General features: G+C 42.7%; 1 protein-coding gene across 1 annotated transcript in view; it reads right to left on the reverse strand.

Annotated features, from left to right (window-relative positions):
• Positions 1–27,695, reverse strand: part of LOC139416199 (TBC1 domain family member 14-like) — a 70,292-nt gene that overhangs the window by 24,082 nt on the left and 18,515 nt on the right. The window contains exon 3 of the mRNA XM_071164583.1: positions 14,340–14,463. Coding sequence (XP_071020684.1) covers positions 14,340–14,463 — 124 coding nt within the window. The remainder of the gene's footprint in view (positions 1–14,339; positions 14,464–27,695) is intronic.

Raw genomic sequence — 27,695 nt, forward strand, 5'->3', positions numbered from 1 at the left:
ATATAGGTCTGTAACAGTTTGGGTCCAGGGTGTCTCCCCCTTTGAAGAGGGGGATGACTGTGGCAGCTTTCCAATCCTTGGGGATCTCAGATGATATGAAAGAGAGGTTGAACAGGCTGGTAATAGGGGTTGCGACAATGGCGGCGGATAGTTTCAGAAATAGAGGGTCCAGATTGTCAAGCCCAGCTGATTTGTATGGGTCCAGGTTTTGCAGCTCTTTCAGAACATCTGCTATCTGGATTTGGGTAAAGGAGAACCTGGAGAGGCTTGGGCGAGTAGCTGCAGGGGGGGGGGGGGGGCGGAGCTGTTGGCCGAGGTTGGAGTAGCCAGGAGGAAGGCATGGCCAGCCGTTGAGAAATGCTTGTTGAAGTTTTCGATAATCGGGGATTTATCAGTGGTGACCGTGTTACCTAGCCTCAGTGCAGTGGGCAGCTGGGAGGAGGTGCTCTTGTTCTCCCAGTGTCCCAGAACTTTTTGGAGTTAGAGCTACAGGATGCAAATTTCTGCCTGAAGAAGCTGGCCTTTGCTTTCCTGACTGACTGCGTGTATTGGTTCCTGACTTCCCTGAACAGTTGCATATCGCGGGGACTATTCGATGCTATTGCAGTCCGCCACAGGATGTTTTTGTGCTGGTCGAGGGCAGTCAGGTCTGGAGTGAACCAAGGGCTATATCTGTTCTTAGTTCTGCATTTTTTGAACGGAGCATGCTTATCTAAAATGGTGAGGAAGTTACTTTTAAAGAATGACCAGGTATCCTCAACTGACGGGATGAGGTCAATATCCTTCCAGGATACCCGGGCCAGGTCGATTAGAAAGGCCTGCTCACAGAAGTGGTTTAGGGAGCGTTTGACAGTGATGAGGGGTGGTCGTTTGACTGCGGATCCGTAGCGGATACAGGCAATGAGGCAGTGATCGCTGAGATCCTGGTTGAAGACAGCGGAGGTGTATTTGGAGGGCCAGTTGGTCAGGATGACGTCTGTGAGGGTGCTCTTGTTTACAGATTTAGGGTTGTACCTGGTGGGTTCCTTGATGATTTGTGTGAGATTGAGGGCATCTAGCTTAGATTGTAGGACTGCCGGGGTGTTAAGCATATCCCAGTTTAGGTCACCTAACAGAACAAACTCTGAAGCTAAATGGGGGGCGATCAATTCACAAATGGTGTCCAGGGCACAGCTGGGAGCTGAGGGGGGTCGGTAGCAGGCGGCAACAGTGAGAGACTTATTTCTGGAGAGAGTAATTTTTAAAATTAGTAGTTCAAACTGTTTGGGTATGGACCTGGAAAGTATGACATTACTTTGCAGGCTCTCTCTGCAGTAGACTGCAACTCCTCCCCCTTTGGCAGTTCTATCTTGACGGAAAATGTTATAGTTGGGTATGGAAATCTCAGAATTTTTGGTGGCCTTCCTGAGCCAGGATTCAGACACGGCAAGGACTCAGTGTTCTGAGTGATGGCATTTAGAAAAGGAGAAACTAAGCAATAAGTAGGGATGCACAATATACCGGTGAACATATTGGAATCGGACGATATTAGCTAAAAATGCCAACATCGGCATCGATGTCTAGTTTAATGTGCAAAACCGATGTCAAAGCTGACGTGCATATCTACATAAACGTAGGTACAGGCCATCATGACACCATGTAAAATGTTGCGCTACATGTGAACACAGTATTCCTAACCTATCCCACAATGTCTGCTGTGTGGAGCAAGCAGTCAACAAGTTGAGCAGTCATTTGAAAGAGTAAGAACAGTTCAGCGACACAACTCAAAAAGGCCAAATCCATTAAAGCAAAAATAATGGAATTCATTACCCTTGAAAGGCAACTGTTCTACGTCGTGGGTGATGTTGGCTTTCGCCGACTGGTCGAGCACTGGTACACACTACAAAGGGAGCTATTTTTCAGATGTTGCCCTACCGGTGTTACACAGTAATAGCTTCAATGCTATTAGCTTCACGACATAAATACTATGGAATGCCGTTTGGGTCTTTGTGTGTAAAAAAAGATACAGTAGCACTGTCAAAGCTGTACAAAAAAAGTCTGCAAACAAGCAAACGTCGGCCACGAACGATGTTTACAATACCGCATTGATAATAAAGCATCATTTGTTCAACCGCAACATCTGGGGTAGCTAGCTTTAGCTTGGTACCTAGCTAGCACCAATACAACCAGCCTGAAAATGATGACCAGTAGAAACTGCAGTCATTTTCATTATTCTTAGCAATGTTTAGCTTAGCTAGTTTGTCACTTGTTGTTCGCCAATTGAAATAAATAGCTAGCCAGCTACTTAACCCTGTTGCCCAAAGCTAACGTTATAAGCAGCCAGCTAGCTTCATCTGGCTAGTGTGGCTCAACCGTACATGGTTGTGTTGTGAAGCTAGCCACAAAAGTGGAATTTGCGGTTTGCCTTCAAAATAAAAGTATGCCATTGACAGTGATGAAAATTAATACAAACAGTAGAATTCTGCCATACTTTTATTTTGAAGGCTAACCGCAAGTCCACTATTGTGGCTAATCCTTATTGTGGCTAGCTTCACAGATGGGTCTGACAACCATTAATCAAGTAAAAACTATCTTATAAATGAGGGTTATTTTAGATGACACCTAGCTATATATTAGTTAGCTAGCTAACTATAGCTACTGAAACAGATGTCATTTTGCTATGTTTTTTGGGAAGAACATTGATTGCATCCATACATCCATGAGCTAGCTAGTTTTTTTATTTTTATGACCAGCACTGTAGGTGCGCGAAACAACTTTACCAGCATCATAGCATACGTATCGATGAATTGTTGTGACATGAAATACAAGTGATAGTTATTACACATTGATTACACTATGTAAAAAATGTATGAACGTGTTACATGATTATGTGACGTGCAGGTCCTGATTGGTCAACAAGCTTATTTCACACGTCAAATAGTGTTATCTACTGGTCATTGTTTCTTTTATGACACGCAAAGATCCAAACGGCGTTCCATAGCAAAGGCCCAAATGACGTTCCATAGAACTCTTGGTTGAGAATGAAACGACTGAACAACGAAACAGCACAGCAAGTAAGTGAAAGAAATTGATTTTGATTATGTTTTACTTGTAATGGGGACATAGGTAAATGCTGACAAAATAAAGTTTTGGTCAGTGTGGTGTGTGTAACCTTTATTTAACTAGGCAAGTCAGTTAAGAACAAATTCTTATTTACAATAAAGGCCAGGATGACACTGGGCCAATTGTGCGCCACCGTATGGGACTCCCAATCATGGCCGGATGTGATAAAGCCTGGATTCGAACCAGGGACTGTAGTGACGCCTCTTACACTGAGATGCCGTGCCTTAGACCACTGCGTCCATGTGTGTGTGTTAACTATTTAACTGTACTAGAATGCCTAAAAGGCCGCAATTTTTTTTATATCGGTTATTGGTATTGGTTTTTTTTTGGGCAAGGAAAATATCGAATATCGGCCAAAAATGTCATATCGGTGCATCACTAGCAATTAGCAAAACAGACAGTACAGGGTCTAGTGGTTACTAGGGCTGGAAATTGATAGGGCCCTCACGATACGATACTATCAAAAGACATAGGTTCCGATACGATATGTATTGCTATTCTCATGATTCTATAGGCATTGTGATTCAATACTGCAGTTTTATTGCAATTTGATGTTCCAAACATATTGCTCATATTGCTGCAGAGAGACAATGTAAAATGAGTTTTGATAAACCATGGAAGTAAGTGCTGAAAACATGTTAGCTCTATGTAAAATGAAAATGGAGAAAAAGCAGGTACAACCAACTAGCGCTAGCTAACGTTATCTAGCAAAAGAAGGAGATCAATAAAGTTATACTGTAATAGTCTACCACACAGGACAGAGGAATACAAATGAATGGTTTTTGTGCAACCATGAAAAAGAGCACTTTTCATTGAGTTCAACATCCCCTAGGTCGAGCGCACATGCAGGCCATTTACTGCAACGGGTCAGGATTGAGCACTCTACATTCTCCTTCCTACTCCCGTGAAGAGAGAGGTTAGAGAGACTCAGAGGGTGTGTGTGTGTGTGTCAGAGTGGTCTCTGTCTGTGGGCTGTTTGCCATTTGTGAAAACCGAAAAGAGCACTCAGCCTCTCCCAAAGGAGCAGAACATCACTCCAGACCGACACCCAGGAGGTAGGCAGGACCAGTCTGAGCCAAGACAGTGACAGTCAACACACTGACAGTAAACAGCCTACCAGCAAGACAATAATAATACTATCAAATCACAACCTAAACACACCTATCGGTGAGCTACAGCTACCGTATAAAAGAGGAGATTGTGAAATGACAGTCTTCCCTCTTTATAAACAGAGTCGAGAGAGAAAAACAACAAAAGACCCTTTGTGTCAATGATGTAATGGACTGACAAAAGGGCGGACAATATTTTGACCAGCAATCACTCTCTACAACCCACAGAGCTGCAATCACTGCCTACAGCCCACAGAGCTGCAATCACTGCCTACAACCCACAGAGCTGCAATCACTGCCTACAACCCACAGAGCTGCAATCACTGCCTACAACCCACAGAGCTGCAATCACTGCCTACAACCCACAGAGCTGCAATCACTGCCTACAACCCACAGAGCTGCAATCACTGTCTACAACCCACAGAGCTGCAATCACTGTCTACAACCCACAGAGCTGCAATCACTGTCTACAACCCACAGAGCTGCAATCACTGTCTACAACCCACAGAGCTGCAATCACTGTCTACAACCCACAGAGCTGCAATCACTGTCTACAACCCACAGAGCTGCAATCACTGTCTACAACCCACAGAGCTGCAATCATTGTCTACAACCCACAGAGCTGCAATCACTGCCTACAACCCACAGAGCTGCAATCACTGCCTACAACCCACAGAGCTGCAATCACTGCCTACAACCCACAGAGCTGCAATCACTGCCTACAACCCACAGAGCTGCAATCACTGCCTACAACCCACAGAGCTGCAATCACTGTCTACAACCCACAGAGCTGCAATCACTGTCTACAACCCACAGAGCTGCAATCACTGTCTACAACCCACAGAGCTGCAATCACTGTCTACAACCCACAGAGCTGCAATCACTGTCTACAACCCACAGAGCTGCAATCACTGTCTACAACCCACAGAGCTGCAATCACTGTCTACAACCCACAGAGCTGCATGCAGAATTGTGTTAGAGAGCTAAAATTGAGAGCTATGAACATCATAAAGCTACTGCAGAGTCGTCAAACACTGACTAAAAGAAACACGCCCATCCTTCCTCTGAAATGAATCTGCTTTATTTCTCTTCAGTTGGGAGAGACAAATAACAAGGAAACCCCTTGACACACTTCTTAGCAGGGAACGCAGAGACCACGCAGTCTCCCAGGCATGGCATCCCTGAGCTGCACTGAGCTGAATATTTCAGCACTTTCCACGTGTCATGCCTTCCCACGGACCACAGAGAGGGCGAATAGACAAAACACCAGACACTTCTACAGGGGAAACATGAGTTTGCAGAAAAATACAACGTTGCATTTCACAGGAAGATCGGTCAGCAGAAGCTTTAAAAAGAAACGACACACATACTTCTTCACCTAAGAGAGATGAAGTCTCTTGCTCACTCCATCATTCCTCATCTTTCTACTCCATAATTTCTCCTACTGTCAGAAGGGTGAAAGAGACGGTAGACTGCTGCGCTCGCCCCCTCATCCTCGAGCTGACACACACACACACACACACGTCAGCTCACTCACCATGAGCGCTGCAGTTCCGTAAAGACACCCAGACCAACCCGGGGGGGGGGGGGGGGGGGGGGGGGGGGGGGGGGGGGGGGGGGGGGCTAAACTACACAAACCGTCATGGCTGCTCCCGTTGGCCCGGCTACAGCCCACACAGAGGACGAGGATGAAGAGGTCAGGGGGACAGCGGGCCCGCCGATGGGACACACCCCGAGCTGGAGCTGATGCATCAGTGGCAGCATGATACCGCTCTCTCACTCCCCTCCCTCCTTGCTTCTCTCCTTCCCAGCACGCACAATGACGCTACACTGAGAGGCCACGCGTCAGTGCAGAACACAGAGGATCCGATCTCTCTTTTCAGTGTGTGCGTGTGTATCGGCAAATCAGCACTGCCGTGCTCTATTGTTCACCGTCGCTGCGCTGAAAAGGAGCACACTAAATCTCCTGTGCCCAGCCAGGCTCTCTAATTAATCCCAGATTAATTGATACAGGATCCATCTCATCCAATCCTCCTCTCTGCTATAACAATCCATCTTCTCTGCGCTCTAACAGAGATGCCTTGGGTCATGTGCTGTGTGAAGCTTTTTTTTTTCCTCCGCTCTTCTCCCCCTCTCTATTTCATTCCTCCTCGCTCTCTCCCTCTCAAATTATAGCCAGTTCTCCTGTGTCCAGCAACTCTGTCTAGCCTCAGAGGAGGGCGGCCCAGGGATAAAGGGGGAACAGGGATTGGCTGACTCCCAGGTGATTGACAGCTAGATACCGGTGGGACAAGGAGGGCTATGAAACATACAGGAAATCCAGGACAATACAGAACACTCCCACTGGGAATATTGTTTACAGTGTGAACTATATTAGTCTGAATTAACCAAGAATGTTCATGCGTGTTTAAATTGAAATCAACCACTAATGGTTGTGAATAACTAACATTTCCTGTAGGCAACCAGTGACTGTTTCTGGGGGATGAAAATGATCACGTAGGCTTCACCGCCCCTCAGACATATTACCAAGAGAAATATCCTGACTTACAACACCGGAACGCTGAGAATTAGAAAAGTAGAGTTCGACAGTTGAATTACAGCCTATAGTGTGACAGTGCAATAAAGCAGTAGACGAATAAAACAGAAACTCATTAGTCCTCGTCCATGGGACATTCGGCCCACCCCCTGCCACTAGGCAGGGCTTGCCATGGCGAGACAATGGCTTCCAGGCAGGTGCTGAAAATATAGCCATCTGAGTCCAGGCACCAGGGATAAGGTTACCACCGCAGGAGATGAGAATGACTAAGGCTAGATTGGGTTAACAGGGGAGAGGCTGTCTGGGGTAGATATACAGAGCTCACCTGGCTAGCAGGAGGACTCCAGTTTCTGTCCACACCCACTGAAAGGATCGAATGGTGGATAGTGGACTATAGTTGTAGTCAAGTGACTCTTTGGCCTCTTTAAATTGGTGGACCCCAGGTAATGATGTCACCTCATAGTTGACACTATCACAGGAGTACAATGATGGCAAATTATGGTAAAACTTAAAGCAGGAAAGTGGTACAATTTCAAACCTGGGTCAACTCAGACCCACCAGCTAATAGTAAAGCTTTGTTCCTGAAGGCAAACAGTCAACCCTAGAAGTTTCTGTTTCTCAAATTAGACACTCATATGTACTTGTCCTTTTGCTCAGTTGTGCACTGGGGCCTCCCACTCCTCTTTCTATTCTGGTTAGAGCCAGTTTGCACTGTTCTGTGAAGGGAGTAGTACACAGCATTGTACGAGATCTCTAGGTGGTGTGGGGGCTGTGCTTTGGCAAAGTGGGTGGGGTTATATCCTGCCTGTTTGGCCCTGTCCGGGGGTATCATCAAATGTGGCCACAATGTCTCCTGACCCCTCCTGTCTCAGCCTCCAGTATTTATGCTGTAGTAGTTTGTGTGTCGGGGGGCTAGGGTCAGTCTGTTATATCTTGAGTATGTCTCCTTTCTTATCCGGTGTCCTGTGTGAATTTAAGTATGCTCTCTCTAATTGTCTCTTTCTTTCTCTCTCTCGGAGGACCTGAGCCCTAGGACCATGCCTCAGGACTACCTGGCATGATGACTCCTTGCTGTCCCCAGTCCACCTGGCCGTGCTGCTGCTCCAGTTTCAACTGTTCTGCCTGCGGCTATGGAACCCTGACCTGTTCACCGGACGTGCTACCTGTCCCAGACCTGCTGTTTTCAACGCTCTAGAGACAGCAGGAGCGGTAGAGATACTCAATGATCGGCTATGAAAAGTCAACTAACATTTACTCCTGAGGTGCTGACTTGCTGCACCCTCGACAACTACTGTGATTATTATTATTTGACCCTGCTGGTCATTTATGAACATTTGATCATCTTGGCCATGTTCTGTTATAATCTCCACCCGGCACAGCCAGAAGAGGACTGGCCACTCCTCATAGCCTGGTTCCTCCCTAGGTTTCTTCCTAGGTTTTGGCCTTTCTAGCGAGTTTTTCCAAGCCACCGTGCTTCTACACCTGCATTGCTTGCTGTTTGGGGTTTTAGGCTGGGTTTTTGTACAGAACTTTGAGATATCAGCTGATGTAAGAAGGGCTATATAAATAAATGTGACTTGATTTGATGAGTTTCAGAAGAAAGTGCTTTGTTTCTGGCCATTTTGAGCCTATAATCGAACCCACAAATGCCGATGCTCCAGATACTCAACTAGTCTAAAGGACAGTTTTATTGCTTCTTTAAAGCACAACCGTTTTTAGCTGTGCTAACATAATTGCAAAAGGGATTTCTAATGATCAATTAGCCTTTTAAAATTATAAACTTGGATTAGCTAGCACAATGTGCCATTGGAACACAGGAGTGATGGTTGCTGATAATGTGCCTCTGTACGCCTATGTAGATATTCCATTGCAAATCAGCCGTTTCAAGCTACAATAGTCATTTACAACATTAACAATATCTACACTGTATTTCTAATCAATTTGATGTTATTTTAAATGGCCAAAATAAGTGCTTTTCTTTAAAAAACAAGGACAATTCTAAGTGACCCAACATTTTTGAACAGTAGTGAATATACAGTACCAGTCTAAAGTTTGGACACACCTACTCACTATTTTCTACATTGTAGAATAACAGTGAAGACATCAAAACTATGGAGTCCTGTAGTAACAAAAAAAGTGTTAAACAATATTTATTCTTCAAAGTAGCCATCCTTGGCTTTGATGACAGCTTTGCACACTCTTGGCATTCTCTCAACCAGCTTCATGAGGAAGTCACCTTGAATGCATTTCAATTAACAGGTGTGCCTTGTTAAAAGTTCATTTGTGGAATTTTCTTTCCTTCTTAATGTGTTTGAGCCAATCAGTTGTGTTGTGAGAAGGTAGGGGTGAAATACAGAAGATGGTCTTTTACAAATAGGGCTAAGTCAATATTATGGAAAGAATAGCTCAAATAAGCAAAGAGAAACAATAGTCCATCATTACTTTAGGACATGGCCAGTCAATCCGGAAAATGTCAAGAAGTTTGAAAGTTTCTTCAAGCGCAGTCGCAAAAAGTGCTATGATGAAACTGGCTCTCACGAGGACCAGGTTACATCTGCTGCAGAGGATAAGCTAATTTGAGTTACCTGCACCTCAGATTGTAGCCCAAATAAATGTGTCAGAGTTCAAGTAACAGACACATCTCAACATCAACTGTTCAGTGGAAACTGCGTGAATCAGGCCTTCATGGTCAAATTGCTGCAAAGAAACCACTACTAAAGGACTCCAATAAGAAGAGACTTGCTTGGACCAAAAAACACAAGCAATGGACATTAGACAGGTGGAAATATGTCCTTTGGTCTGGTGAGTCCGGATTTGAGATTTTTGGTTTCAACCACCGGGTCTTTGTGAGACGCAGAGTAGGTGAACGGATGATCTCTGCATGTGTGGTTCCCACTGTGAAGCATGGAGGAGGAGGTGTGATAGTGGGGGGGTGCTATTCTGGTGACACTGTCTGATTTATTTAGAATTTAAGGCACACTTAACCATCATGGTTACGACAGCATTCTGCAGCGGTACGCCATCCCATCTGGTTTGCGCTTAGAGGGACTATCATTTGTTTTTCAACAGGACAATGACCCAACATACCTCCAGGCTGTGTAAGGGCTATTTGACCAAGTAGAGTGATGAATGCTGCATCAGATGACCTGGCCTCCACAATCACCCAACCTCAACCCAATTGAGATGGTTTGGGATGAGTTGGACCGCAGAGTGAAGGAAAAAGCAGCCAATAAGTGCTCAGCATACGTGGGAACTCCTTCAAGACTGTTGGAATAGCATTCCTCATGAAGCTGGTTGAGAGAAGACCAAGAGTGTGCAAAGCTGACATCAAGGCAAAGGGTGTCTACTTTGAAGAACCTCAAATATAACATATTTTGATTTTGTATTACACTTTTTCTTCCCTATTTGCCATCTATTTTTAACTGACTACTTCATTATTTCATCCTATGGTGTGACAATTGAAATTTGAGAATTACATGTTTTTCACCACGAGTGATCACAAGTGATCTCCGCATGCCCCACTAGTAGGTTTGCAGATTTAGAAAAGGTTTGTCAAAATGAAACGTAAATATTGCTCAAAAATGAGAGATCAGACACTTTGCACCATTATCAAGGAAAATAATGCCGAATTGTAATTAATTTCCACAAGGTAACACATTATTGTGAGACAGGAATGACAAAGAATGATGACACATCATTTTGATGAACAAATGACATATCTTAAGAATAATAATTGTCATGTCACACTGGAGGACAAATTCAACGCTCAACTGTATGAAACGGTTCATAAAATGTGGCTTTAAAAAAAAAAAAAAAATAGCCGACCACATACATTTCAAATATTCAGACTTAGTATCATAACACAAAAATCTATTTTTCATGCTTAAAACATCAACCACCCCCACACAGACACACGTACAAATACAGTATTCAACCCTAGAATAAGCAAAGGAGAGATTATAGAGAGAGAGAGATACACAACCTTTGACATTAGTTCAAGAGACGGGCTACTACTGTAATATGACAAGTCATATTTCAGAGTCCTCTATCACCCTCGCATGAATAGAACCAAAAAAAAGCAGCATGTGGTTTCTTTTCACCATTCACCCCACAGTGCTTTGAATCGTGAAACACACCAACAATCTCACTGCCCATAGACTGCTGAAAAAGGTACCCATCACAGTGGGGGGCCGTTCCTTCTCTTGTAGAATAGCAAAGCTCAACAGTAGCCAACAACTTCACTTTAGGCCAATCAGAATGCACGAACCGCCATGTTGGGGAGACAACTATTTTTTTTTTTTTAATTAAAGGAGGGCATTTTCTCAGTAACATCCACAGATGAGCCAGTCACTCTTCATATGCAATGTCGGCTATGGAATGGTACAGATACAATGCACACAACACTAAAATACTTCAAGCTAGCTAAACACTGTTAGCTAGATAAAGAAAAAATGAACTACGCGTTCTGCAGGCCCAGGCATGGATCAAAGCTGGCGAGACATTCAATGATTACATCAATAGATATGCTGGACCCTATGTCAGAGAGGTGTTTTTGGGACCACATCATGTCTATTGTACTGCTAATAGCCCTTGTGAAAACATGTTTTCAAAAGGCCTCCAGGGACGACAGAAGTTCCTTACTTTTCCCCCCTTCCACTTGTCTCTTCCATTTATTCCCATAGGAATTTGTTATGGTTTGCATTGCAAATGAGGGAATAAACTGGGTTGCAATTAAAATGTAGTTCAAATAAACATCTGCATGTTTGCCTGGCACGGCTTGTGACTCCATCTCGTTCCTCGCCCTCTTCAACTCAGCCAATGCCGCCTGACTCTCCCCAATGACGTGACTCTCCGCCAATAATTAAATTTAGAGGATTGGAGGATTCTAAATGAATATCTGAGGGGCATTTGTCGTTAGATACTCATACAGATCAGGTTTGCCCTAAGGGGCATTTATATAATTATAACGCAGGGTTAATAATAATAACTTTGTAAATAAGGATGCATTATGAAAGGACAATGACATGCGCAAAAGACAGTGGTATATATTTTTATTTATCACAATTTCCTTTAACTAATTTTGGCCTTTAATGCAGGGCCGACAGACAAGTTGTTTCCTTTTTCTTTACTGAAATTGCAACCAACTTTCTATGTCTTGTTTAAGTTTTAAAAAAAGAACGATATTCTGGAGACGATTTTGTTTCAAATAACCGAAAGTGAGCGATTGTAATCTGAAAGGGGAAAAGGCCATTCTTGAACATGGGTTGAGACATTCTTACTAATTTGTTAATAAAGCCAGTTTGTCATTTAGAATTATTGATTTCTGTTTTTAGCGTGACAGAAATCAAAAGCCCACCGTGCCTATTTTTCAAAAATCGTCAGTCCACATGTCAAGTGAAATTCCCCCTGACAGTTTGTTGATGCCTGATGCAGGACTATAGTGCCAGAGGAGAGACTCTCAGATTGAAAATGCCTCCATTAATTGCTACAGTTTAGACTACCAACTACCGATAGATCAACTCCCCCTTGTGATTGTGTGGTGCAATGACAGAATGCCACCATCTACCACAAACAGTAGCAGCATAAGCTCGTAACTCGTAAGGATGTACTGACATGTGTAAATGATAGATGCAAAACACACGCGCACACTACATGTTAATATTTAAATGTATGTACACTCGTGTCTGTAATGTCTTTTTCGTTTTGTGTCGGACCCCAGTAAGACTAGCTGTCCCCATTGGCGCCGGCTAATGGGGATCCTATAAAATACAAATAAAAAAACATGACCCGGAGTCTTGCTTATAAGTATGTCATTAATTTGAATATTATTCCAATGTTGGCCTCTCTGATCCAATTATGATCGAAGTAATTGTTTGAAATTGTGATGTGATACATATTTTGTTTTACTTGTCCATATGGACAACTTAAATCTACAGTGGGGCAAAAAAAGTCTTTAGTCAGCCACCAATTGTGCAAGTTCTCCCACTTAAAAATATGAGAGGCCTGTAATTTTCATCATAGGTACACTTCAACTATGACAGACAAAATGAGAAGAAAAGAAATCCAGAAAATCACATTGTAGGATTTTTTATGAATTTATTTGCAAATTATGGTGGAAAATAGGTATTTGGTCAACAAAAGTTTCTCAAGACTTTGTTATATACCCTTTGTTGGCAATGACAGAGGTCAAACGTTTTCTGTAAGTCTTCACACACTGTTGCTGGTATTTTGGCCCATTACTCCATGCAGATCTCCTCTAGAGCAGTGATGTTTTGGGGCTGTTGCTGGGCAACACAGACTTTCAACTCCCTCCAAAGATTTTCTATGGGGTTGAGATCTGGAGACTGGCTAGGCCACTCCAGGACCTTGAAATGCTTCTTACGAAGTCACTCCTTCGTTGCCCGGGCGGTGTGTTTGGGATCATTGTCATGCTGAAAGACCCAGCCACGTTTCATCTTCAAGGCCCCATTCATTCTTTCCTTTACACGGATCAGTTGTCCTGGTCCCTTTGCAGAAAAACTGCCCAAAAGCATGATGTTTCCACCCCCATGCTTCACAGTAGGTATGGTGTTATTTGGATGCAACTCAGCATTCTTTGTCCTGCAAACACGACAAGTAGAGTTTTTACCAAAAAGTTATATTTTGGTTTCATCTGACCATATGACATTCTCCCAATCTTCTTCTGGAGCATCCAAATGCTCTCTAGCAAACTTCAGACGGGCCTGGACATGTACTGGCTTAAGCAGGGGGACACGTCTGGCACTGCAGGATTTGAGTCCCTGGCGGCGTAGTGTGTTACTGATGGTAGGCTTTGTTACTTTGGTCCCAGCTCTCTGCAGGTCATTCACTAGGTCCCCCCGTGTGGTTCTGGGATTTTTGCTCACCGTTCTTGTGATCATTTTGACCTCACGGGGTGAGATCTTGCGTGGAGCCCCAGATCGAGGGAGATTATCAGTGGTCTTGTATGTCTTCCATTTCCTAATAATTGTTCCCACAGTTGATTTCTTCAAACCAAGCTGCTTGCCTATTGCAGATTCAGTCTTCCCAGCCTGGTGCTGGTCTACAATTTTGTTTCTGGTGTCCTTTGACAGCTCTTTGGTCTTGGCCATAGTGGAGTTTGGAGTGTGACTGTTTGAGGTTGTGGACAGGTGTCTTTTATACTGATAACAAGTTCAAACAGGTGACATTAATCCAGGTAACAAGTGGAGGACAGAGGAGCCTCTTAAAGAAGAAGTTACAGGTCTGTGAGAGCCAGAAATCTTGCTTGTTTGTAGGTGACCAAATACTTATTTTCCACCATAATTTGCAAATAAATTCATTAAAAATCCTACAATGTGATTTTCTGGATTTTTTTTCTCTCATTTTGTCTGTCATAGTTGAAGTGTACCTATATCTCTCATATTTTTAAGTGGGAGAAATTGCACAATTGGTGGCTGACTAAATACTTCTTTGCCCCACTGTGTGTGTATATATTTATATTTTTTTATTGTCCGCCAATTCTTTTTACTTGTCCCGGACTAGAGGACAAGCGTTAATGTCGAGCAGTGTGGTCTGTTTTCTCTATCTGTGTGTGTGTGTGTGCTCGTGCGTACCTTCTGTATTTTCTGGGGGTGTTTCACTGAGCACTCTCTAGGGAGGACTTTCCCAAACAGCTTCCAGCCCGGGTCTTTCTGCTCCACTGGCCGAGTGTCCTTCACTTTCTTGACAAACAGACTCCTGAGAGAGTGAGGGAGCAAGAGAGGGAAGACGGATTGGGAGAGAGAGAATAGTGAGGAACAGAGAAAGATCGAGAGAGAGAGAGTGAGAACATGTAAATTAAGACATTAAAACCCAGAGCCAAAGCTGAACACACACTGGCTCCCTCCACTAAGTCACCCGAGGCGGAGAACGGCGGCAATACAAAGGCTGGCTGGCGTGTGTCCATGAGATAAGCGCACAAGCAGAATTCACAGATTTAAACACAAAGCCACACCACAAGCCAGTTAAAGACCCAACAATGTGAAAAGTGGAGCAGTCCAAGCCAGGGACAGAGCACTGGGCTACACTTCAATTTAAAATACCACCTTGACATAAAGTAGGCTAGAATGCTAGAATGAGCACAGTGAAGAATCTAATAATCAATGGGTTTGGCATTAAAGACAGAATCTGCATTAGGGGAAGCAGCGCCACTGTCTGTTCCAGCACCTTTGTTATTCTTTTTATTTTGTAGACTAAATGGAGGTGAGGTGCGTCAAGCAGCATGGTTACAAAGAATTCCATTATATAAAATTATATCCTATAGTAGATTCTGCTGTTCTATCGTGCGTATCGTGTTTGTTGTTTGCAGTAACTTATTTGTTGTTGTAATATCCCAATGGACGTGGCAGTTTCACCATTGAGTTCAGCTTTAAAGCAAACTGTACCGCCATTGACTCGGTTGTTGTTATCTTTATTGTGTTATTACATTTTTTTTTTACTTTAGTGTATTTAGTAAATATTTTCTTAACTCCATTGTTGGTTATTAAGGGCTTGTAAAGTAAGCATTTCACAGTGTTGGACTCCGGGGGTAAACTTTGAACATTGCTATACTCAGAAGTATAGGAACATTAGTTCCAAAAGAGACATGAGGGGCGGAGCCATAATGAAGCTTGGGCGGGGCTGAGTGCAGGGAACACGATCGCATGTGGCGGTACTGATAAGGGGAGGAACCGTTTCAGGCCCATTCAGCTCCCTGCCCAGCAATAATGATGCAATGTTTAGAGATAAGGAGGAGACTCCACCCAAGGCGGGGTATGAATACCACAACGGGGGAAACCGTGTCTGTGTCTGAATTACAGCTGTATCGACCAATTGGGAAGAAGTCAACTTGGTTAATCTTCTCTAGTGTCCGTGGGTTAATTACTCGGCACATGATACAAATAAAATGTGATTTAATCTCTGTACGTGAAACAGGGATCAACATGACTGGTTAACCGTTTTTCTGAAAACGTGTCTTATTCAATAGAGGAAACGTTTTCACATGTTCCATTGAACAACGGTTTGTAGTACCAACTAGACAATGTAGGCTAACTCAAGGACAGTCAGAACAGTATGTTTAGCTAGGGCGGATGATGTTTAGAACTGAATGCAAATGGACATTATAATGAACATGGCCATCTCTTTCACATGGGCTGCATCCCTTTCAGATTAGGGATACTGCATTCATTTCTCCATCAAGACAGGCTATGGTGCAGGATTCACAAAGAGACAATGGAAGGCTTCCATTCAAAACTCGAATAGAGAGTGAAAAAGCATGACATCTGATAAACGAGCCTCAACGATCCTCAACGTTACGTAAACGGGCAGATACATTTAATGACGCTAGCCAGCTCATTTCCTGCTTTCCAGTGGAGTAAGCTTGTCTTTTCTACTACTAGCCTAAGTGCTACGCAATCCATAAGGTTACTATTGGTTACGGAAGCTGAACCTTTCGAATCAATGGATTTACAGAGTGCAAAGCAATTTCAGGATAAGACACCACGGCACAGGATTATCTCATGACTTTTTGTTGTTGACACAATTCCTTTAAAGAAAAAGGGAAAATGTGTGAATATTTGGAAAGTTACTATGAGCATAAATGGCCACCGCAAAGGGTAAATGTAACAATCTCACTGGATTACAGAATCCTAAATCCACTACCTATACAGTATGAAGCATCTTGACTGTGGAAAAATAACGCTAGGCTAAGCATATGCCTTTTTGGAACCCCATTGACCACACAGTGAAAAACAGTCTACTGCCTGCCTACTGACCAACAGCTCCCTAATACCTGAACCCTGACACTCACGCAGAGCAACAAACACACACACAGCTGGCAACTGTTGTGTACGTATTATTGAATTAAAACCACACCAGAATCTCAACAGACAGACTCTGGAGGATACAAGTCAGTGGTCAGAGAGGGACTGCTGTTTGACATGACCCATTATGACCCATATCCCTTGACCCACTCACCCCCCCATGGAACCCATCTCGAATGCCTTCAAAAAACACAGGATAGTAGATTGACTGAGATACAGGACTGAGGCTTGCATCTTCCCATTGAAAAACGTGTCCCTACTTTTACAGTCTATCCAAGTGTCTAAGGGTGTGTACTCTTGTGCCTGCCTAATGGTTGCTTGGACCAAAAAGACAAAGACCAGAAACTAGCCAATGAGTTGTTAGTCTGGGCTTCTACGGGCTCTGCTTCAAAGCACCCTGTCGAGATACTGCACGAGACAAACAGAACTCAAAGCCTGAAAACAGAACTCAAAGCCTGAAAGCCAGTTCAAAGTAACCGACAATGACATTCAGATCTCCTTCATGGGAAATAAAATAAGTGGCAGAGGGGCCTGCTATTTCTCAGAAGGCAGGAGGGGGGGGGAGCATTGAAGTGGATGATGTGAGGAAAAACTGAGAGGAAAAGAGGCAAAGACAGAGATTACCATTGGCACCAGTCATAGAGAGTCTCAAAACTGTAACTCAAAACTATTAGGCTAAATCTCAGAAACAATCTACAATGAGAAAGGTGTGTCTATAAAAGCTAGCCTGGCCAACCAGATCGACCACTGCAGTTGCCAGTCGCCATTGTCCGACCTCACAGTCTAGTGAGGTAGCCAGGCTATATAGAAGCTCCAGGGCAGTGCCTGAATCTGAACATTCTTCGCCTTCGAGAAATAGGTCAAACTCCGGTAGTCCCAGTAAAGGTCCCATGATCGTTATCTGTGACCTGCCTTTTCTGATGACCATTCTGGGTCCAGTGAGCCCACCCAGTTGCACTATTGGACGCTGTGGTGACATGGCATGTTATGACACTGTGTAACCTGCATCTAATAGACCCATCATTGCGGCCTAAAAAAGGATGTAGTAACTTGAGCCGAATATATAAGCCTAGCCTCTGGTACTTGACCTTAGATTAATCCTTTCAATGGCTCACAACATGTTGACAAATGCGTTACACAATAAAAACAAGTTCAAGAGGTTCAGACTGCATCTTTGCTAACCTTTAAAGATGAATAAAACATGCATATCTAGAGAAAGACTGGCGAGGGGTAAATGTATAACCAGTACGCACAAAATGTTCCTTAAATCCGATTTTGCCTTATATGACATATTGGCGCCAATGGTCTTGGGCCTAAACGAGAAACGTTTCGTGTTGAGTCTATCAGACCACCAAAAGTGTACGCACAGCAGGGATCGAGAATATTGGACCATTGGTATGCATACTATTAAAATTGTCAACACATTAAAATGAATAGAGGACCCGTACCGGAGAAGGGTCGGCTGGGAACTGTGGGGAGGTGGGCGTTAGGGCTGAGTGTTCCCCGCAGATGGTGGTTTCAGAGCTAGGTAGCCAGGTCCCATTAATCCTTTGTGACTTTTCCAACCTTCATTAAAAGCAAGACTCTGCAAAATGACGTTGCCACAAGCAGCACCAAAGATGCTGAGATGAGACGAGCAGGATACTGTGTGAGAGCAAAGTCTTGCATCGGTGCACGTGCACGGGTTCGTTTCACGCGGCTCACAGCGTGTTAGCCACGGCACCAGAACAGCAGAGGAGTCGAGAACCGCACATCAACATTTTAAGTTGTTGCAGAAATTGACCGACTATGCTGTTTAATTTCGGCATCTGTCATATCGCCGTCTACCTTTAAAATGTCAGGAAGGTAAACATGAAAGATGTGTCGCCTAACAGTAATGTGCACTAGGGGCTGTGTAAATGGAAAAACTTGGTTGGTGGTGGGTCTCTCACGTCAAACAAAGAGCAGTATGCCTGCTGGTTCTCAAAACAGAGGGACAATAAAAAGCCTAGTGCCCAGGCCAGAACATGAATCATGTTAGTATGTGTGTTTATGGCTGAAGCTGTGTGTGTTTCTAATTAGCAATCTCAGGCTCTGAGGCAAAGTCCACGATGTTATGGTTCTGACAAGAAGCCAAACCTGAGAAGGCCCTCCTGTCAATTTGGCAAATATGGAAATATTTCAATTGAAACAATGCAATGCAGTGAACGAGCAATGATATGCGTTCTTCAAAAGTGATTTTGATGATGGGAGTAAAAAATGATAACACAACTTGAATTTTAGGAAGCAGTTTTTCAAACGTACTCTGTGTACCACTCCTCTACGATCCCTCTTTAACCTCGGTCCCCGTCGCCCACCAGGCTCTCCCTTCATCCCTCTGGAGGTAGTGCAAACCGGGATGAAAGCACAGGGAAGTGGGTGTGCACTATTGCACTGTATCAGTAGCGGAGGTCTGGCATGTAAATATTACATTTACTTACGCAACACCAGGCCCAGCAGACATTGTTATGACGCTGTTAAGTAACGATTTGTCAGAGAAGAATATTGTTGAGTCAAAAATAAATATTACAATATACAACCGGACAGGCACATAAAAAAATGTTTTTTTACAAGAATAATGCAAAAATAGAAACATTGCCTGCAATGCTGAATCTAGATTAGAAAGTAGCTTGAAGAGCTGTGGACAGGTCGTTATTGTAAAATAACATTTGTTCTCAATGACTTATCTACCTACCTACCTACCTACCTACCTACCTAAAGGGAAAATTAATCAATAACTGAAGAGAACTAAGCACTATAAACAGTCTTAAACAGCAGTAACTTCCGCTGTGATAAAGGAACTTGAATGGGGAAGTTCAGGGGTGCAGGGGGCACAGCTGGGCACTGACTGAAACCGCCACAGAGCAAAGTTAGCTAAGTTTGCTAATCTTTCCTATTAGCTAAAACGCTAGGTTTTGACTATAACCTAGGCCTATTTTTCCTTTTTCCTATTAGCTTACCACAAGGAAACTACGGATTCACACTTGGTTGGTTGTAATCATTTGCTTTAGTAAACATTACAATAAATAGTCTGATGTGGAGGGGCAGATTCTACAAGATGTTCTGTACTCAGTATTCACACGTGAATAATGTAGGCCCTAAGCAGTGAATAATGTAAAAAGTTTCAGAAAAGTTTTAAAAAGCAGACAAATCCCCAAAGTGTGTACCAGAACTGCTTTAAACACAACAAAACACATGACCGTCACAACAGATAGAGCAGTAAGAGAATATTCAGAACTTCAAGTACTTGTTCCCCTTTCCAGGCGATGTGTCATAATGACACCTGGTACACACAATCACACACTTTGCCTAAACGGAAAACCCTCCAGGCCTCATAACCACTCACATGGCAGTGTTCTTTTTGTGTCAAGCGGGAAACAACTGACTAGTACCCAGGCTAACATTCCAGTCCTTGTATTCCTCGTCATATGCCCCCCCCCCCACACACACACACACACACACACCTCACAGTGTCATGTTTAGCATATCACACAAGGAGTGGAATGCTAGCAGAAATGGACTCGTATCCAGGCTAGGAAAACAAAATGGGTAGAAAACAGAAATATAGCCCCTAGATAACTTCAAAGTGATGGTTTGGTTTTTCTAAAGCCAGTGTAAAGCCAGAATAGCCCTCTCGTACACACAGACCTGTCAATGAAGAGGACAGTGAAGGGGCAGCCATCCTGTCTGTGTGCCAGTGCAAAACCACAACAATTTCTCCACTGTCCAGAGAGAGAAATTCTTCAGATCCTCAGCAAGAGCAGTCTGTTCGCTCTCAGAATCCCAGAGAAACTCCTTAGTATGAAGTAGAGCCTCTCATTCAGTCAAGCCTGAAGTCCATAGTTGTATTCAGTAGGATAAAAGAGAAAAGTATATATTTTTTAAGGGATAGAGACACCCACAGCTGAGAGGTAACCCCGTGTTCTGTGTCATTCAGAGATCCTAACCACAGCCCACTCTACCACCAACACCCGTAAGAATGAAGGAGTTTGACTGAGAAAAGGGGAGGGGAAAGAGAGAATGTATGTGTGTAGACAGAGAAAGTGAGAGTGTGTTAAGTGCAGAAAGAGGATGTGTAACCACACACACACACACGAGAGAGAGACAGAGAGAGCAGAGTAATTGATTAGAGGGAGCAGCAGAGAAAAGTGGTTGGCCCCAGTGCCTACAACACGTGTGTAAACTTGAATAAACCTTGACACAGAGCGCATGCTGTTGTCACCACAGTGCGCTGATCAAACACTGGTTTGGCAAGCTAGTTTGAAAGTAGTGATAGTCGTGATAGGAAGGCAACTCAGAGCTGAGGAAAACAAGCGGCAGTGCAAGTAGGGGAATTTGTGGTACGCAAAGGTGAAAATAACAAACCACCTGCACTAAAACAGCTCAGCTGTGATCAAGAGGGATGTAAAACCAGCCGTTAAAACTCTTTGTTGAACTTTTAAAAACAGCTTCATAAACTTCAGAGTGGGTTATGGTAATTCCGTCAATGGCCATAGTCCCATACATGTATTCACCATTTTAAAATAGGCCTAAAGCCTCAGACACAGCAAGAATATTCAACCTTTTTGATGTGCACATAGCACAGATCATATGCCGATCAGCCTCATTAAAATACTCCAGGCCACAACTGGAGGTATAGGGGGCAGCATTTTCACTTTTGGATAAATAGCGTGCCCAATTTCAACTTCGTGCTACTCATGCCAAGAATATAAGATATGCATATTAGGATAGAAAACACAGAAGTTTCTAAAACTGTTTGAATCATGCCTGTGAGTATAACAGAACTTATGTAGCAGGCAAAACCCTGAGGACTAACCGTTCAGATTTTTTTTTTTTTTTAGGTCTCAGTCTGTTCACTGATTCTCATTGGCAAACAATATTTCTTAGGAACTTGTTTTCAGTTCACTGGATGTCACCAGTCTTTGGAATTTGGTTGAGGTTATTCATTTGTGCAATGAAGAAGTAGGGCCATCCTGGAAAAGGGTAACGCTGTTGAGAGTTGGCCAAGACTTGAAAAGTAGCGTTAGTTTCCTCTCGTCCTCTATTGAAAACAGATAGACCCGTCTTCAATTTGATCGATTATTAACGTTTAAAAATACCTAAAGTCGTATTACAAAAGTAGTTTGAAATATTTTGGCAAAGTTTATAGGCAACTTTTGAAATATTTTGTAGTGAAGTTGCGCATTTTAGAAGCGGTTTTATTCTGGATCAAACGCGTCAAATAAATTGACATTTTGGATATATATGGACGGAATTAATCAAACAAAAGGACCAATTGTTATGTTTATGGGACATATTGGAGTGCCAACAAAAGAAGCTCAAGGGTAAGGCATGTTTTATATTTTATTTCTGCGTTTTGTGTAGCGCCTGCAGGGTTGAAATATTCTACCCTTTTTGTTTACTGTTGTGCTATCATCAGATAATAGCATCTTATGCTTTCGCCGAAAAGCCTTTTAAAATCTGACATGTTGGCTGGATTTACAACGAGTGTAGCTTTAATTGAGTATCTTACATGTGTGATTTAATGAAAGTTAGATTTTTATAGCAATTTATTTGAATCTGCATTTTCCCTGTTTTTTGGCCAAGTGGGAAGCACGCGTCCCCTATACCATAAGAAGTTAAGCGATGTTTGGCTTGTGCCTGCTGTAGACAGCCAATGTTAGCTAACTATCAAGCTGTGCTACTGTTGCTAGCTAGCATTTGTAGTAAGCCCTTGTTGATACCAAAAGATGGTGAATAAAACAAAGATGTCCCGGTTTACCATAAAAAAATAACAAATAAGTTCCGGTCTGCTTATATGTGGCTCTCCCATAGGCACCAATGTATTAGTAGCTGGGTCTAGTCTGCTTCGTTCATTGACTGTAATGCTTCGTTCATTGACCCCAAAAATTAGGGAGAGCGATGTCTCGCTTCCTCTTCCGTCTGACACTAGCCAGATGCCCACAACTAGATAACTAGCAACATTATAATTAGATCACAATAGATTTGTTTTTGAATGAAACAGCTGCCTCTTTAGCTCCAAAGAGTCAGTGGAGTAGTTAGCCTGATAATTTCTTTATTTCACCTTTATTTAACCAGGTAAGCCAGTTGAGAACAAGTTCTCATATACAACTGCGACCTGGCCAAGATAAAGCAAAGGAGTGCAACACAAACGACACATGGAATAAACATACATACAGTCAATAACACAATATAAAAAAGTATATGTACAGTGTGTGCAAATAAGGTAAGGTAAGGGGGGTAAGGCAATAAATAGTCCATAGTGGCGAAATAATTACAATATAGCAATTTAAACACTGGAGTGATAGATGTGCAGAAGATGAATGTGCAAGTAGAGATACTGGGGTGCAAAGGAGCAAAATAAATAACGGTATGGGGACAAGGTAGTTGGATGGGCTGTTTACAGATGGGCTATGAACAGGTTCAATTATCTGTAAGCTGTTAGTGAAGGAGACATAAGTCTCCAACTTCAGTGATTTTCACAATTCATTCCAGTCATTGGCAGCAGAGAACTGGAAGGAAAGGCGGCCAAAGGAAGAATTGGCTTGGGGCGCCCAGTGAGATATACCTGCTGGAGCGCGTGCCAAGAGTGGGTGCTGCTATGGTGACCAGTGAGCTGAGATAAGGCGGGACTTTACTTAGCAGAGACTTGTAGATAACCTGTAGCCAGTGGGTTTGGCGACGAGTGTGAAGCGAAGGCCAACCAACGAGAGCGTACAGGTCGCAGTGGTGGGTAGTGTATGGGGCTTTGGTGACAAATCTGATGGCACTGTGATAGACTGCATCCAATTTGTTGAGTAGAGTGTTGGAGGCTATATTATAGATGACATCGCCGAAGTCAAGGATTGGCAGGATAGTCAGTTTTACGAGGGTATGTTTGGCAGCATGAGTGACGGCTAAGTTGCGAAATAGGAAGCCGATTCCAGATTTAATTTTGAATTGGAGATGCTTAACGTGAGTCTGGAAGGAGAGTTCACAGTCTAACCAGACACCTAGGTATTTGTAGTTGTCCACATATTCTAAGTCAGAACCGTCCAGAGTAGTGAAGCTGGACGTGCGGGCAGCGATCGGTTGAAGAGCATGCATTTAGTTTTACTTGCATTTAAGAGCAGTTGGAGGCCACGGAAGGAGAGTTGTATGGCATTGAAGCTCATCTGGAGGTTAGTTAACACAGTATCCAAAGAAGGCCAGAAGTATACAGAATGGTGTCGTCTGCGTAGAGGTGGATCAGAGAGTCACCAGCAGCAAGAGCGACATCATTGATGTATACAGAGAAGAGAGTCGGCCAGAGAATTGAACCTTGTGGCACCCGCATAGAGACTACCAGAGGTTCAGACAACAGGCCCTCCGATTTGACACACTGAAGTCGGTCTGAGAAGTAGTTGGTGAACTAGGCGAGGCAATCATTTGAGAAACCAAGGCTGTTGAGTCTGCCGATAAGAATGTGGCGATTGACATCATAGTCAGTCTTTTGATAAAGTGAGGTAGGATAGCTAACGTTAGCGCAGCTACCTCATTAAAATGTACTTAGGTCGTAGATCATGCGTGTGTATTGTGTATTGTCTAGATACTGCTGGTTATGTAACATTGCCATTTGATAATGCTAGCGAGGCAAGCTATCCAGCTACAGCCTAGCCATGTTGTGCTAACTGCCAAATGGTGATGCTAACCGATTAGCTAACATTATAGTTAGTGCCTTCAGAAAGTATTCACACCCCTTTACTGTAACACACATTTTAAAATTCATTAACATTGTGATTTTGTGTCACTTAACTACACAATACACCATAATTTCAGTGGAATTTTATGTGTAGATTAAAAATTAATAAAAAGCTGAGATGTCTTGACTCAATAAGTATTCAACCCCTTTGTTATGGCAAGCCTAAATACGTTCAGGATATATTTTTTAAAAAGTGTGATAATCAAATCAAATTCCGTGTTCAATAATAGTGGTTAACATAATTTTTTTCAGAACTACCCAATCTCTGTACCCCACACATTGTAATCGTAAGGTCCCTAAATTGAGTAGTGAATTTCAAGCACAGATTCAACCACAAAGACCATGGAAGTTTTTCCAATGCCTCACAAAGAAGGGCACTGATGCTGAATATCCCTTTGAGCATGGTGAAGTTATTAATTAGGATTTGGATGGTGTATCAATACACCCAGTCACTACAAAGATACAGGCATCCTTTCTAACTCAGTTGCCGGAACGGAAGGAAACTTGCTCAGGGATTTCACCATGGGGCTATTGGTGATTTTAAAACAGTTAAGAGTTTAATGGTTGTGATATGAGAAAACGGAGGATGGATCAACAACATTGTAGATAGTCCACAATCCTAAATGACAGAGTGAAAAGAAGGAAGTCCATACAGAATAAAAAATATTCCAAAACATGCATCGTGTTTGCAACAAGGCACTAAAGTAACACTGCAAAAGATGTGTCAAAAGAAAGTAACTTTATGTCCTAAATAAAAAGCGTTTGGGGCAAATCCAACACAACACATCCCGGAGTACCACTCTTCACATGTTCAAGCATTGTGGTGGCTGCATGTTATGGGTATGCTTGTCATCGGCAAGGACTAGGGAATTTTTGGTGATAAAAATTGACTGAAGACAGCTACATGCACAGGCAAAAATCCTAGAGGAAATCCTGGTTCAGTCTGCTTTCCAAATGACAAATTCACCTTTCAGCAGGACAACGACCTAAAACACAAGGCCAAATCTATACTGGAGTTGCTTCCCAAGATGACGTTGAATGTACCCGAGTGGCCTAGTTACACTTTTGACTGAAATCGGCTTGAAAACCTATGGCAAGACTTGAAAATGGTTATCTAGCAATGATCAACAACCAACTTGACAGAGCTTGAAGAATTACAAAAAAACAATAAAATGGGCAGACATTGTACAATTCAGGTCTGCCTTTGCAGACCTTTATCTCTTAGAGATAAAATATTGACTCAGTGTGTATACTTAATGTAAATGAGATTTCTGTATTTAATACATTCGCAAACATTTCAATTTTTTTTTCCACTTCATCATTATGGGATATTGTGTGTGCTATTTAAAAAAAAAATATATATATATATATATATATATATATATATATATATATATTGTCCATTATGGGATATAGCTTTTTTGGATTAATGTTGCGTTGTTAGCGGTAGGTGCAATTTATTTAGAAGCCCTGCACACCGGATAGGGAAAGTGTTCCCATTTTGAACCATTTAATTTGTCTGAAAATACAAACTCCGTCTACCCGGACGGACCTGGAGATCTGTGGCTCAATTGAGTGCGCCTGCTGCGCTGGTCAATCGGATTGCGCCAATCACCGTGCCTATAGCTTCCACAACCCCGGCCACAGAAAAAGTTTGATACTAGCCTACGTGATATTTAATAACTTCTATAAAACCATGACCAGAGAGAAACTGTCAAAGAATACAGCAAAGAGCTGTTTTTATGAGTGAGTTCAAGTCTTATTCAGCACTGTTTAACACTGTTTTTATTCAACTATTTAAAAAAACATGGAAGGGCTTCTCTCTACTTCCACTCGCGCTGCAGCTGCAATGAACGAGTACCAAAGTGTATCGATAGCCCTGCATTTTTATTATTATTAGCAGCTCATCAGGTCTATTTTAATATTTCTAATACCTCTGGTCATAGGAACAACATGAATTTGTGCACGAGGCGGATGAGGTGCGACTCAAGTTTCGCAATCAGGTGGAAGACTGTCCCCTCTCTCTGGTCAGTCTCACCGGATGAAAAGGTGAGACTAAGTCCCTACGCTGAGACTAATGCCATGTTCAAAACAACTGGGAACTCGGATATCTCAAACTTCAGTGCATTCAAGACAACTAGGAACTCTGGGGGGGAAAAATGTGGTCCGACGGGGAATTTTTTTGTTGTTGACCGGTCATCCAACTCGGAATTCAAAGTTGGAAACTGTATCATCTTTCTAGAGCTCCGAGCTGAAGATCACTGATGTCATGATTTGACCACACTTGTCTTGAAACCACCATGACCATCAGATGCAGGTACCATTCATCCAGTAAAAACCGTGCCTCGCAAGTGCTACACCAGCTGATTTATTTTGTTATCAAATTTTGAGTTTGGAAAAATGATATGGTCTAAGATTGGCAGGCCAGGTCTATAGCCAATATGCTTACTGCACAAACCTAACTCCAACCGAACTGTTTTTATTAGGTCAATGTTAAAAAAAAATGTAGAGCTCATGTTTAAAAAAGAATCTGAACGGTAGGTCTCAGCTTGATTCTTGACTGCAAAAGTGATTTTGATTTGGAAAAAGGTTGGTGACCACTGGTCTAGATACTGTTGGTTATGTAACTATCATTTGATAATGCTAGCAAGCCAATCTAATCCAATCTGGAGCTAAAGTTATTCTATGCTCTACAGATGTAGACTTAGGGGTTTCCACTAGTTACCACAGCCACAAAGTCTGGCTATATCATAAACATTCACGAAAACAAAAATGTGCTTTTTGGTCTTAATTTAAGGTTAGGGTTAGGTAAAGTTACCAGTTAGGTTTAAAATCACATTTTAGGAAAATACATTGCAGAAATTGGCAGGTTGATGCCTTGGTAACTAGTGACAACCTAAAATTAGATTCAGAGTTACTGCCCTGATGACACAAATGGCTTCATCAACAGTAATGTGTGTGATGAGAAGTTGCATTAAAAAACACCCAGTTTGATAAACTAGTAGGTTAATTACCAAACCAAGCACATACAAGTAGTAGAGTCAATGTGGTTGTGCAGAGTATTATCAAAAAAAGCTTTGCCCTTTCTTTATAACAAAATGCAATTTACCACTTGGCTGTCTATTATATCACCCTTTCACAGGCCATTCCAGTCAACACCACCTCATAAGATGAGGAAGTATATTGTTTGAGGGTTGCCTGCTGCAGTTGTTCGAGAGATGTCCACTTTGCAGCCAAACATGCACCATAGAGAAGCCCAGCAAGGCAGCATTCATCACGCAGACATACCCTCGCTGTGAGCATTCCTATAAATGGAACAGGAAGGACACTTTAATCAGGTTGGTGACATTGGACCTGGTCAAAAAGGTCAAAACATTTGAGTTCAAATCATG

The sequence above is a fragment of the Oncorhynchus clarkii genome, chromosome 9 (assembly GCF_045791955.1).
Source record: "Oncorhynchus clarkii lewisi isolate Uvic-CL-2024 chromosome 9, UVic_Ocla_1.0, whole genome shotgun sequence".
NCBI classification, from domain to species: Eukaryota; Metazoa; Chordata; class Actinopteri; order Salmoniformes; family Salmonidae; genus Oncorhynchus; species Oncorhynchus clarkii.